At 28.7% G+C, this 14,319-nt stretch overlaps 2 protein-coding genes across 2 annotated transcripts; one reads left to right on the plus strand and one right to left on the minus strand.

Annotated features, from left to right (window-relative positions):
• The first annotated feature begins 814 nt into the window (after nt 1-814).
• On the plus strand, nt 815-5,988 carry LOC109609211 (uncharacterized). The gene is made up of 2 exons (XM_020025845.2): nt 815-1,190; nt 4,395-5,988. The coding sequence occupies exons 1-2, from the start codon at nt 1,133-1,135 to the stop codon at nt 4,883-4,885; spliced, it is 549 nt and encodes a 182-aa protein (XP_019881404.1). The 5' UTR covers nt 815-1,132; the 3' UTR covers nt 4,886-5,988.
• A 177-nt stretch (nt 5,989-6,165) lies between these two features.
• On the minus strand, nt 6,166-12,808 carry LOC109609194 (probable multidrug resistance-associated protein lethal(2)03659). The gene is made up of 11 exons (XM_020025824.2): nt 12,623-12,808; nt 10,463-10,696; nt 9,978-10,408; nt 9,764-9,920; nt 8,965-9,710; nt 8,337-8,907; nt 7,974-8,280; nt 7,764-7,914; nt 7,477-7,707; nt 6,469-7,421; nt 6,166-6,418 (listed from the first exon to the last, which is right to left on the minus strand). Exons 1-11 carry the CDS (start codon nt 12,697-12,699, stop codon nt 6,392-6,394), a joined length of 3,885 nt encoding a protein of 1,294 aa, XP_019881383.1. The 5' UTR covers nt 12,700-12,808; the 3' UTR covers nt 6,166-6,391.
• Nucleotides 12,809-14,319: the final 1,511 nt, after the last annotated feature.

Consider the following 14,319-nt stretch of genomic DNA (forward strand, 5'->3'; position numbering starts at 1 on the left):
AGCTATTATTCATTAAAATTAAGTCATAAATAAACAGTTACAAGGGTATTTCCACCTTAAATGAGTCACAGCAAATTAGAAATTATTTCATTGTTTTTACTAAACAATCTATATAATCAATTTTTTCATGACTCAAAAGTAATTCAATATAACATTATTTTTATTAAAAAATATGGTGCGTATATTTTTAATAAAACCCAATAATATTTGTATAGATTAGTTAAACAGTTATAGACGTTTAGATTAATAAAAATTGCCAACTGACGACGTCAATTTATTTACCTTTTATAAATAGGCATAAAGAGAATACCAAAACCACAGAATATTCTTTAAGAAAACAACGGAGACATATCAGAAATTCAAAATCAAGCTCAAATAATCGCATTGTTTACGATATTTCTATTAAATGTTTTATTATTGGTGTTACAGATAATAATATAGTCCAAATGTATACGCGCTGTGCCTTTATTGCTATTTATTAAACAATCGTATTTACAGTACACAACGTGTTTACAGACTAGCAATCAGCGAAGCATGTCTATTACAGTATTCGAGACATGTGGGACAAAAATTGCATCGACGTTAAAAAGTCTAGACACCCAAATGTCGGCTCAATTTTTGGTTTAATGAAATTCGAAACATCTCCTGTCGAAATAAAATTGTCTCCATAAACTTTACGACAGATTTATTTTCAATTGTGTACATATCGCGATATCTGTTCAATAAATGAGTCGACGAGAGAGGCTGACACCGTTATTGGTACGTCTATGCTGGTCTCACGTCTATGCGCCAGACAAATGGGTGCAAACACTGTGACACAAAATTCGTAAAATGTAATGATTTCGTCGCGGTGTGCAATTGTACGTGTCTATTATCTCGGTTATTTTACATATCGTTGATAAAACAACGGATCGTCGGTAAGGGGGGATATCGGATGAATTCAACAGGTGTACGGGGGCCCTATACGCTCACCCTCCGCTGACAGTTGTACACCGTGCGCCAGTCGTACAGGATGCTATTATAAATCTGATGTCAAGGAAACGCATTCGGTTTTATTTGTTGAATTATATTTGTTAGTGTGGTGGCAAGTGTTGCTAGAATTTTTTAGTGACATTCAGAAATTTTTGCTAAAATGGAAGTACAAATTTCGGCAAAGGATTTGCCTAAAACCTTCAGGGTAAAATATTTAGGTAAGACAATTTTAGATTTTAAACGTTTGTATTTGTATAATAACACATTTATTGTAATTCCGTTTGCGAAATAAAATAAGTTTGTTATCTACTGAAAGATTAATTTTTTCGAAGTGATAACATATAGCAATTATTTACCTCAACATAACTAGATATCGGACAAGTTATTCAAAAGAAGGTCTCGTTATAACAAATATTTACAATAGTTAGTCGTTACAGCGTTTATTAAAAATACTAAATAAATTAGCGACTAAAATTGGTATCTGACCTCGTATTTTGCATCCCAACATACACTTCATGTTGAAACCAGTAATCAAAAACCAAACTACTACTATCTGAGAAAAACTGTCTAAACTAAGATCATAAATATTGAATTACGGTATCTTATCTAAAGATATTTTAATATATTACAAATTATATATTTTAGAAAATATTAATTTTTTCTGACATTTTAAGGGGAAATTCAATTATTTAAAAAATGAGTGTGTAAAAATTATTACACTTTTTCGAAATTTGCCAAATCAGATTTCGTGGGTATTTTAGAAACAATATGTAATATATATTTTGTGACAATCATTATTTTCAACAAAACACAGAAGTCAGTTCTCTATCTGGTCTATACTCGCAATAGATAACAAATTTGAGAGACCCTCTATAATGACGTCATTTACACACATTTGATTTAATTAGTTTTTCGTGAGCTGAATATCTTAAATATTAATGTAATAAAATATTATTACTGTAAATGCACAATAATGTTTTTTTAAATAGCTTTTTAAATTAAAAAGGTACTCAACATTGATAAAATGAACTGATAGCGAAAATCTATTTGTGTTTTGTAAAATATGGATTCAACATGGTCGCCAACAAGATAATTTTTTTATTATACCTCATTTCATCATTATCAATAAATAATGTCTGTTAAAACTACGTGTAAATATTTAAAACAGTTCTAATATGATGATCAAAATAAATTATTACACTACGCCAGTTGCTTCAAAAATTAATTGTTAATAAGGCATTTAATAAAATATTTTATTAACTATGTGACTAAAAAATGATTATAATCTATCTAACATTATTTTAATATTTAAACACTCTGAAAACTATTAAAATTTTTTGTATTCTATGCTACACAACTACGCATTAAAATAAGTTACTTCATAAGTTACTTTCATTTTACATTTCTTAAATCAATATTGAAAAAATACAATACTTTACAATTGTTAAAATAATATAATAAACAACAAAAAAGAACAAAATATACACTCAGTATGGGCCATTTTTATTTACAATTCGCTTTTTATTGTAAAATAAGTTCAACAGGCGAAGGACTATTCTTTACACAGATGTTTTAAGCAAAAAATGGACAATCTTTCATAAAAAAACATAAGTCACTAAAAATTTAGCATAGCTGAAAATGGTAGAACCATAATTTTACAAAAAATGTTGCATATTAAGTCTTTGTCAGAATAAAAACAAAATTATTCATTCTGAAAAATTTTTATGGTATTAGTATCTTACATGTTGTATTCATTAAACTTCAGTTAAAAAGTTACAAGAATAACTCCACATTCATTTTTATTAGGAATTTGCTTTATAACTTAGAAATATTAATATGCTTATCTCTGTTATTAAAATGTGATAAAATTTTTAAAAATAGAATTTATATATAATTGTTTTATTTTTATAAAATACAAAATTAATATGACAGTCATATTTAATTTACCTAAATCCGTTATCTCAAAAAAATCAATTCAACCTCATATTTTGTTTTATTTTAAACTGTACGCCATTAGTTATTTGTTAAAACTGCAAAACTTCATCTTAAATTGGCAAGATAGGATTTTAAAATAGTCAATAAATGTGAGACTTTTGAAAAACAGTTCTTGAGTTTATAGTATAATATTTGTAGACTTGTGACAAATTAATATACCAAAAATAATAATAATCGATTGTTAATTTCTTGTAGGCAAGTTTTGTACAAAAAATACTACCGCACTCAATCTTGTAGAATTGTAGAAATAGAAATAATTGAAAATACATAAACAATCTTGGCTAAGCGGGAACTAAATAAAAAATTCTCAAACATATTGATGATTTTTTCTATAAACATTACTCTTAAATGAAAAAATAAAAATTAGAGTTTTGTTTCAATAAAATTTTAAAAATGAATAAATTTATTACTTGTAGAACACATTTACTTGTACTTATAAGTTGATTTAAGTTATTCATTGTAAAAATTACATTTTTGTTTATACCTTATTTTTTAGTAGGCTATTAGTATTAAGGGTCTTCTTAGTTTACAAATGAAATGTTAATATTTAGTTTATTTTAACAAACATTATTAAAGTTTCAATTTTCAAAGAGTTTTAATGATTCTTTTTTGACGTTTAAATATCATTATTGCTATTGTATATATTTGAATACAGGAAAAATAATAATTCCCTAATTTTTAGCTTCAACGATTGATTTAGTGAGACCATACGAAATTAAATTATTAAATTTGCGGTATTTGAACTACATTTACCTTCGCATTATGAATTCTAATTTAAAATATATTTTATTTTACTCTTACTCTGGGGTCATTTAGACACCAGACAGTAGTAACCAATTATCTGACTGTAGGGAAAACATTTAAAAGTATTTTAAATTAGTAATTACTTCCTTTACAGATTTATTAAACTAGACAGAACAAGAAGTTATATTATTTTTAATTACTATTTATATTTTATAACATTCTAACAATTTTTTTAACCATAGACAAAATGTTTTTCGTTTCATTTATAAAATTCCACCATTTTTTCAGTAAGATTTTTCTGATCACTCTGTATTTTTTTTATACTTATAAGATTAAGGTTGAAATCTCTTATCTATCGAACTGTGATTAGCTAAGCTCTATGATTAATTTTCCAAAAACAATATCTTAAAAATTACTGAGAATTTCAAGCACTTTTTTAATTAAAAAGTTTCTATAAAACAAATAAACAAATGAAATGAATATAAGTTAATTAGCCATACTTGTTTAGAATATGCACTGGAAATATATAATCCCTTTTTTCCTTTCCGAAACTAAGAAGACGATTTTCCATTTTCAATAAATACATAAAACTGTTTTATTTTTTGAAGAAAATTGTTTGACTTGTGTAATGATGTATACTGTATAATTTAAACCGATATTTAATCTCAATCTTATTGTTCCAGGAACACATCCCGCCGTAGGTCTATATGGTATGAAACACACTAGAAAACCAGTTGATTACTTGGTGAAGCAGGCCAAACAGATACAGGAACAAAATAAAATACTACCCATTTACGAGATTGAAATAAACATCAACGGTATAAAATATAAGGACATCACCAACAAAAAATTAAAAAACCCTACGACAGAAATTAACGTAGACGTTATCTCGTATGGTGTTCAGGATTTAATTTACACAAGAGTGTTTACAATCATAGTGGTGACCAGTGAAACGGAGGCGATAAATCCCCAGATGGAATCGCCATTTATGTGTCACAGTTTTTTGTGCAGCTCCAGAGCAGAGGCAAGGCAAATCACGTTTGCTTTGGCTGCAGCTTTCCAAGACTATGGTATGAGAGTAAAGAAGGAAAATCTTCCCTCGAAAAAGTTCGCAATTGACCTTCGAACACCTGAAGAGCAACAAGCCGACGCAGAATCAGAGACTGAAGCTTAAAATTATAATTTTTGATGACTTTGATGAAAATAAAGCGGTTTTCACTTGATGGATGTATGAAACGTGCAAAGATAAATATAATTTTTCTTTTTTCATATTATTTTCCATTATACATCCACCAATTGAGGTCTACCACAGCAAATATCAAAGGATATTGCGATACTAAAAAAGCGATCTTTTTACAATTTAATCGACAAAGTTTCAGTCAGGAGCAAGTATAATTTGCTTATGACACAAACTAAAATTTGTATATAGAAAATTTAATTTAACTTTGACTATAAAAGATATATTTATTCAAAAATGTCATACAAATTTCTCTTTTAGTACCGCACCTAATTTGCAAATTACCTGCAATCAAAATATTCGACGAATTTTTTTGTATAAAATATATATTTATATTGTACATGATAATTTTTTTTAAAACAAAGAAAAACTGCGTACGTACGTCCAAACATTTTTTCTTCAAAGAATGTACTAAGCAAAATATATTTTTGTGTAAACGTAAAAATATTCTTGAAATAATGTAATAATAACAGCTCAAATTTCATATATTTTAGACACTAAGCAAATACTATATTAAATGATTTTTAATGGCTGTTACCAATTTATTGACTAATTTTTACTTAGCCAATAAATTGTGGAATTCTGTTCTATTTAGTACTATTTTTCACTAATTTTCTAGTGAATTTGCAACTCTGTTTAACATTGGTGTATTTTTTTAGATTATTAATCGAATTATATTCGGCGAATTTATTATATTTGTTCTGTAAAATGTTTTTATATCAAAAATGTTTAAACTTGATTATCGAAAAAGCATAAAAAATGGCAAATTAAGGACAATTGTGATTAAAGCCAAAAATGTCGAAGAAGTTTGTCTACACTCAAGTTATTTACAATAGATTGGTGAAAAATTGGTATGAGTAACAGCTTTAAATTGTATGTACATATTATAGGTTCGTTTTTCGAGCACTAATAAAGTTGATAAATGTTGGAAAATTTATAAATACCATTTGGCATATGTATGTCTCAATTTATTATTAATTATTTGTACAATTTATTTTTATACAAGTTTAATTAAAACTGAATTGAAAATTGAAATAAAATGTTTAATAGTTATTTTATAGTTTTTTCCCATATTTTTATATTCGCACACGGTCCAAAACTGTTTAAAAATAATTTTGTTTTAAGGCCGTAATTCCTAATGGATACTTTTAAGAAGCCAAATTAAATTTAAACTAATTGATTTACTCACATTATTTTTACACATAAAAAGACACAAACATCTCTAATAATTTATTAAATAATTGAATTTTCTAAATGTACATAATACATAGAAAAATAAATAAGTGTATTATGGCAAGAAACAATTGACACAATTAAGTTATCAATTTAAGTATTGATAGTATTTACTAATCGAGGAGTTGCCATTTGTAAATACTGATTTGTATAAAAAATAAGTATAAAACCTTACAATCACAGTCTTAAAGTTGAGGTAACTAAATTCGGCTAATCTTGTTTCAGTTTTAAATAGTTCTGAAAAATAAATTGATAAGAGGATTTTACATAATTGTGAGATAACTTACTTCTTCTGCTATCCTCTTGAGGTTTTTAGAAGTGCTAGTGCCTGTCGCTTCCACCATATTAAACAAAAATCCTTTAGTATCCTGTAGCAAGAGATAAGGATGATCGAACTCTCTTACTTTTCCGGCATCCATAACCAATATCTTGTCCGAGTCCATGACGGTGTTCAACCTGTGGGCTATCGTAAGTACGGAACAATCGGCGAACTTTTCCCTTATAGTATTTTGAATTAAAGCGTCTGTGTGTGGATCTACGTTTGCTGTGGCTTCATCCAAAACTAGAATTTTATTGTTCCTAATCAGAGCACGGGCTAGACAAACCAGTTGTCGTTCCCCAACACTGAAATTAGTCCCTCCTTCGGTTACCGGAGAGTTTAGTCCAGCAGGAAGTTCTGCTATCGTTTCCTTTAGTTCCACTTGTTCTAAGGCGTTCCAAAGGACTTCATCACTGTATTCCTCAAACGGATCAAGATTCTTTCTCATTGTGCCCGAGAATAACACAGGCTCTTGAGGTATGATAGAAATTTTGGATCTAACTTGTTCCAATGGCAATTCTGTGGCATTTATGTTATCTATTACAATACTGCCATCGACAGGATATAACTGAAACAAAGCTGATATTGTTGAAGATTTGCCTGCGCCTGTTCTGCCCACAATTCCTATTTTTTCCTTAGGATGTACATTAAACTTCAATCCTTTTAGTACCAAAGGTTCATTGTCATTGTATTTTAGTTTTACATCATTAAACTCTATGGCACCTTGGGAGGGCCAATCTATAGGAAGGTTTTCATTTGGTTTTCTTTCAGGTTCTTTTTCTAATTTTGTGTACTCGAGAATTCGTTCAACCGAAGTCATTTGGTTTTCGAGTTCACTCCATTGTCTCATTCCCCATTGTAATGACGATATTAAACCCATAAATTGGGTTATAATTAAACCAATATCTCCAGCTTTGATTTCTATATATACACATAAATATTATAATCGGAAACATTAATTGTACAAAGTACTTACCATCATTAACGGCAATCAAAGAGTATATGCCGACAGCAGAGAAAGTTATGCAAAGCATATCTAACCAGAATCCAAAACATCTTCCTGAAGCCAAAAATAGGTACCAAGCTGAACTGTGGGCATCTTGGAAGTCGTCAAATTCTTGAATCAACATTGTTTCCGCGTTGAATGCACGAATAGTTGTTAAACCATTCATTGAAGCAGTGACATGACTTAACATCGGGCTTTTTTCTGTAACGTCATTGTGAATGTAATGTTTATCAATAATACAGTCATTGTTTACTTACTGATTGCTTCCAAACGTTTGACCCCTCTACTAGTTTTAATGTAAATATTTCTAATTCCAAAAATGATAAGTAGAAGTATTGCAGAAGGTATAATTAGTAGTGGTTCTACTATAGCGGCAATAACTATTACTCCCAGGAGTTGCAGAGCGATCTATAAAATTTGTATGTACATTATTACTATTATAACTGTTATTATTAACCTTCTCATACTTCTAACACATCAATTAGCACTGAAGGTAAATATTCATCAATAGTTCCTAGATCTTTAGAGAAACGGTTAAGAATTCTTCCAGATGGATTTTCATTATAGAATCTCATAGTAGCCTTTATGATATTGTCAAAAATGTAATCATGTAGATTCATTGAAGCTTTTGCGAAGAACAGCATATAGTAGATAGACTTTACTAATGCAATAATAATCGTAGCAATAGTTATGGAACCATAAATATACATAATTTCATTTGTAGATGTTGAATTTGTAGCGTTTCTCTCGAGATTCTTCTGTTCTAAATTAACCCTAAAATTACCAAATTTAATTTTTGATCATTTCAATTTTAAATAGTAACTTCGCACCAATAAGTCATGAAATATTCTCCACCATTGGCGATTAATTGACAAACTATAAACATAAACGTCAACAATAAAATACTAGTCATCCCTCCACCCGCTCTCAAATATCTCCAATAGGTTTGAGAGTTGATTTTACCCAAACCCATTTGCTCTTTTGCAACTACTGGGTCATCATCCTCATCCGAAGCTTCTTCCATCTCAGAATTTTGTCTGGACTTAACTTGCTTTTCTTTTTTCTCTTCAACCTCTTCTGAGGCAAAGTTTTCTAATAGTTTTCCGAAATTAATGCCACTGGTGAGCAGTTCATCATATTTTCCCTGTCCCTGAATTTGACCATCGTTCATAATTATAATTTTGTCAGCGCTCTTCAAATATTGCAATTGATGAGTTACTAATATGCAAATTTTATCATGTAAAAAATTTTTGATACATCTTTCATATAAGTGCTTGCCCACGTGGGCATCCACGGCGGATAATGGATCGTCTAGAAGATATATATCTGCATTTTTATAAACGCACCTTGCCAGATTTATACGAGCTTTTTGACCCCCACTCAATGCTTTTCCTTTTTCACCTAAAATATGTAAAAAATTATTCCAGCTCATTTAATTAAGTTTTTAATTGTACTTACCCACTAAAGTTTTATCGCCAAAAGGTAGCATGGCAAAGTCTGGTTTTAAAGCACATACTTCTACAACATTTTCATATCGCTCTTCATCGTATGGTTTTCCGAATAATATATTGTCTCTAACACTTCCAGAAAACAACCACGGTTCTTGGGAAGAGAAAGATAGACTACCCTGTATATTCAAACGCCCCGATTTAATTGGTAACTCTTTAAGTATCACGTTTAGCAGGCTACTTTTGCCGCTACCAACAGGACCTATCACAGCTAACAATTGACTGGAAGATATGTTTAAATTCATATTGACTAAAGTATCTTCAGACGACTCTTCAAGCCACTTGGCATTTACTTTGTCCAATATTACTTCCGGGATTAAATAATCTTTCTCTTTGTTATACGCTACCAAACTACCATTTTTTATGGAGCCATTTTTCTCAGATTTTATAATATCATTGTTTTTATCAACACTCTTTTCATCGCATTCTTCAAAGCACAGTATTTCATTGACTCTGTTAATTGACACGTGTACCTCAGCAATGCTAGATATACTAATAGAAAATATAATGGTCACAACAGGCTTTAAGAGATTATAAATTGCAGTAATCGAGAAAACCTTTTCTGCTGTTATTTGCCCCCCAAGTAAAACGTAACCAATTACGCAAATACAAATGGCTGTTCGTGACACGAAGATCTCGAAGGAATACATGGCACCCAATAAGTACGAATGTGATCTAATGGCTTTCATTTCGAACCTAGTACAAAATATTTGTTAATATTTTGGATTCCATAATACAAAATATATTACCTTCTAGCAAAAGATATTAATTTAGCAAACGATTTTTCCCAGCAGTACATTTTTATAACTTGTATTCCAGATATGATTTCATTCATAAGACGAACCCTTTCATCCGTCCTTATTGCTGTCTTGAGCCTCAATACAGATGAACGCTTAGCCAGCCAAGCTATAATATTGATTAGTCACTTTATTCGCATAGTCATAATACAAATTAGCGTCTTACCTTGTATTGGTACAAAAGATAGCAAAAACATAGTTCCAAAAAGTGCAGCCAGTTTAATCTCTCGCCACAAAAGGTAAGTACCAATGCCAGCTTCAATTGGTCCGATCCAAATAAAATGTGCTAATACAAATCCTTGGTCGAATTTACTAACATCATTACTTAATAAATTGACAACATGACCGACAGTGGTGCGTCCTAGTGCGGTTTTACTAAGTTTCAAACTTTTTCTGTACACTAAGGAACTGCAGGCAATGCGCATCTTCATAGATAAATGTTGAATGCCCATCATACAAGGGTGTGCCATATAGGTACTGATTATTGTTGTTAAAATATACATAGATGCGTAGAAGTAGGCGTTTTCTTTAGAAATACTTTTGTGATCTTGCTCAAAGAACGATACTAATTTTTGAATAAAATATGGAATGGCACCACTGTAACAGAAGTTTATTAGTAAAAATTAATGACATGCACCGAAGTTAATTTACATTAATAACATCTCGTCTAAAAATTTGACTAAGCCCACAAAGGCAAACTGCCATCCGAACAATCGAAAAAGTGCTCGGTGCAATGGATATTTTTTATTTTTTCGGTATTCTTCCTTCCAGTATCGCTCTAATTTATCTCCTAATATACTAGATTTGTGAGATTTTAAAGGTCTAAATAGATCGTCTTCTGTGAGTTGTGCTTTGTAAGACTTCCTAAATATAGGAAACATATATCTGGAAATAATACATTAATAATTAATTTTTCAATAAAAAAGGAATACAATTATGTGATCGAATTTTCTTAATCGGGAAATAAATACCTGAAAAAAAGCATATAAATGTAGAAAAGTATTTTTTCAAAAAAGAAATAAAATTATATTTAGGTTTCTGCATTGTATAATAATAATATAATATTATAATAATAGAAAATAATATTATAATTAATATAAGAATGATATTTCCTGTTAAAAACCTTTTGTTGAATGTGATGTATTCTTCAAAAGGCGTTGTCAGATGAAATTTGATCCAGATCCAACGGAGGTTTAATATTATTAAACAGTATTGTAATAATCTGGTAATTCGTTTTACGTTTATCAAATATTTAGATAAAATGATCGATGATTGTTATTTCTGCAATATAAATATATTTAAGTCATCATTTTCTTATTTGAAAGTACGCTAACAAATGGCAGAGTAGAGGTGAGTGGTTATTTTTAATAACAATACACAAATTAGATAATAATTTTGAATAAATTTAGCTATCAGATGTTTAGATGAAATAATGCATTATTGATTATTTTTATCTCAGACACATTCTGATAAGTTAAACAGATTAAGCCGACATAATATTGTCCATAAAAAAGTTAAGCAATTATTTGTTTCTACAATATTTAGTCGTCGTTTTCCTATTCAAACGTAGTGAACATATTCAACAACAATACACAAAATTTTCCAAGATATAATACAAAGCAACATTTTAAATAAATTTAGCGAAGTAACAAAGACAATAGTACAGAGAAACAATAAAATTAATGGACCTGTTTACATAACTATTTCTCCTTGAAAATTATCATGTGATTTATGTTTTATTAATTTGATACTGATGTATATGTCAAATACTCTTCCTGTTCTTATCAATGAAAATTGTATTTTGTAGAATATATTTCAGGTTATTATAAAAATACTTTTAGAAAAAAGTTAATATCAAATTTAAATGAAATATATGTTATAGATGAATAGTTTTATGACTTTTTGTAATTCCATTAATACATCATATAAAGTGTGTACAAATAATAATATCCCTTAATTCAACTTAATTCATTCATCTTTTATATCTAACACATTTAATACATAAAAATACAATATTTTAATATTAAAACATACAATAATTAAATATATATAATATAAGTTTAATAGACAGTTAACCTCTTTTAACAAATAATTACCAACACAAGGTAAATAAAATTTATCCATAACGAAATTAAATATTATAAAACCTGTTTTTATTATTCTGAAAATATCCACACAGAGTGTACATTTTAATTAATTAAATAATACGAAACGAAAACATTAATAGTTATCTTCCCCTTCATTAACGCACATTTTTAATAATCTTAATGATGTTATTATCAGTGTTAAAATTTTATAGCACCTTGAAATACGATTAAAAATAGATTATTTAAAATGAGTAATTTTATTTCAAAAACACAACAAAATGTGCGAAATTAGTAAAGCATAATAACTAACATGTTAAGTAAGGTAAGTTCAGTGTTAAATATAATATACATATACATATTTACATACATAATTTCTAGAAATGTAAATGTGTAAAATATTTTGGGATATTTCATATTCAAATTAATATGACTGCCATTAGGGAAATCAATCGTGATCGACATCAATTTTATACTAGAATAGAAAGTCAATACCCCCATGGTGATTCCCAGGTCAACGTTTTCCTTCCACATGCGAAACCTTAACATTTAATGTTTCGCTTTGTTTGCAGCAAAATTCATTCACTGTCAGGTATTCCTGATCAGCTGATAAATATATATGTCAATGTCAAATGGACATAATCGCATGGTCGTAACCGAAACCAGTAATAAAACGTAAACAAAGAGAACTGTCACTTGCACGTGCACAATTTTGACGTCTACTTACAAAAACATTAAACTGGACAGAGGATTCGCTCCTTCCGCCGGATTAGCTTTTTTCGCATTCTTCATTGTCCTCTCCATTGTGTCCTGTATTTTATCACAGCAAGTACTTTACTTATAATTAATTATTACGAGTAAACCTATTAAGTAAAAAAACAGAGAGTACACTCTCTCACGAAGCAGGTCAAACTGATTGTTGGAGAGTTGCGGATTTCGATACCGCGGCCGGTTTTATTTAGAGAATGTCGTCGTTGCCACGTGAGACACGGACAAAGTACCAGGGCGGAGGGGCTACCTGGGCTTGGTTAGAGGGTTGAATACAATGTATGCAACAATGGAACAAGGCTCATATGCCTTCTTGAGGTTTTTCTTTCGTTTCATTTTTTAAAATGCAATGTTTATGTAACATTTAAAAAAATATTGTTTATAACTGATATTTGCAATTAAAAAAATACGCATTCTATTTAATTGACCGAAAAAAGATTTCAACAATTTAATTAATCAAAATTAATATTAATAAATGTAATTAAAAATTCAATTTGTTATAAAATTATTATAATATAAAAAGCCCCCCCCCCAAGAAAAGATATTTTATTTCACTAATTAAAATAATTTAGTTAATTAAAAAATATTTTTATTTTTTCAGAATTAATTACTCTTCAATTTTTGAGTAACATTTTGCTCAAATATTGTTTTAATCAAAGAAAGTTAATAATTAAAATATTCGTTTTAATAATTAATATTAATTACATTAATTAATTATGAAAATATACTATACGAAGTACTTAAATTGGATAAACTTATTGAATAATTATTGTTTAATACTTTTTTTAGCTACAGATAAAAATTAGTAAATTATGATTAAATTATCTTCATAGCTACATAAATTCTTATTATTAAGATTAGATATGTTTTACATCTAAAACTGTCTCTAATTAGCCGTGTATTATTTCATATTATAAAAAATAACTTCATTCATCAAGATGCAAAAATTGTATTCTCTTTGTTACCACATCCATCGAAACTCCATATTGAAGATATTTATTTATCTTAATTCAGTATTTCGTATATAGCATAATTATCAAATATTTGTTGGTTGAATTTAACATTACAGTAACATTAATTAAAATTTCACAAAGTAATTTGGCCTTTGTCTTCCATCTTCACAACCGGACCGGGGAAGTACCTGGTTTTCAAGACATTGAGATTAAGTAAAGTTGCAGACGATCTTATAGAGACTATTTAGTTTCACAACAAGAACTGAGGATAAGACTCTATCAGTGAAAATATATATAATAAGTTTTAATTTTAATAATATGTTTTATCCATATTTTAAATATATTACTGCATATTTTACATTAAAAAATACAGTATTTACATTTAACACATAGTATATATGCATATAAGTCAGGCACCTAAATGAATCAATACTAGTTGTGTATACATACATGTGAAAACAAAAACATTTCTAAACTATTATGTTTTGATCAATTAATTTGATAGTGCGCCTAATTAGATCAGATATCTCGATCAACCAAACTTTATGTTATGAATTATATAATATATATATATATATATATATATATTATAATTGAACATCAGATTGAATTTAGAGTAACTTTGTAAAATAATTTGAAAGCGTATTTGGCAATATTAAATAGTTATGGCAACGTTACACCGCGTAAGACTACGCAGATAACA

The sequence above is a fragment of the Aethina tumida genome, chromosome 1 (assembly GCF_024364675.1).
Source record: "Aethina tumida isolate Nest 87 chromosome 1, icAetTumi1.1, whole genome shotgun sequence".
NCBI classification, from domain to species: Eukaryota; Metazoa; Arthropoda; class Insecta; order Coleoptera; family Nitidulidae; genus Aethina; species Aethina tumida.

Coding starts and splice junctions, on each gene's coding strand:
- LOC109609211 (XM_020025845.2), top strand. CDS start 1,133: ATGGAAGTACAAATTTCGGCAAAGGATTTGCCTAAAACCTTCAGGGTA. Junction 1,191..4,394: donor CTTCAGGGTAAAATATTTAG/GTAAGACAATTT, acceptor TTATTGTTCCAG/GAACACATCCCGCCGTAGGT.
- LOC109609194 (XM_020025824.2), bottom strand. CDS start 12,699: ATGGAGAGGACAATGAAGAATGCGAAAAAAGCTAATCCGGCGGAAGGA. Junction 7,422..7,476: donor TTTGATTGCCGTTAATGATG/GTAAGTACTTTG, acceptor GTGTATATATAG/AAATCAAAGCTGGAGATATT. Junction 6,419..6,468: donor TCAAGAGGATAGCAGAAGAA/GTAAGTTATCTC, acceptor TTTATTTTTCAG/AACTATTTAAAACTGAAACA.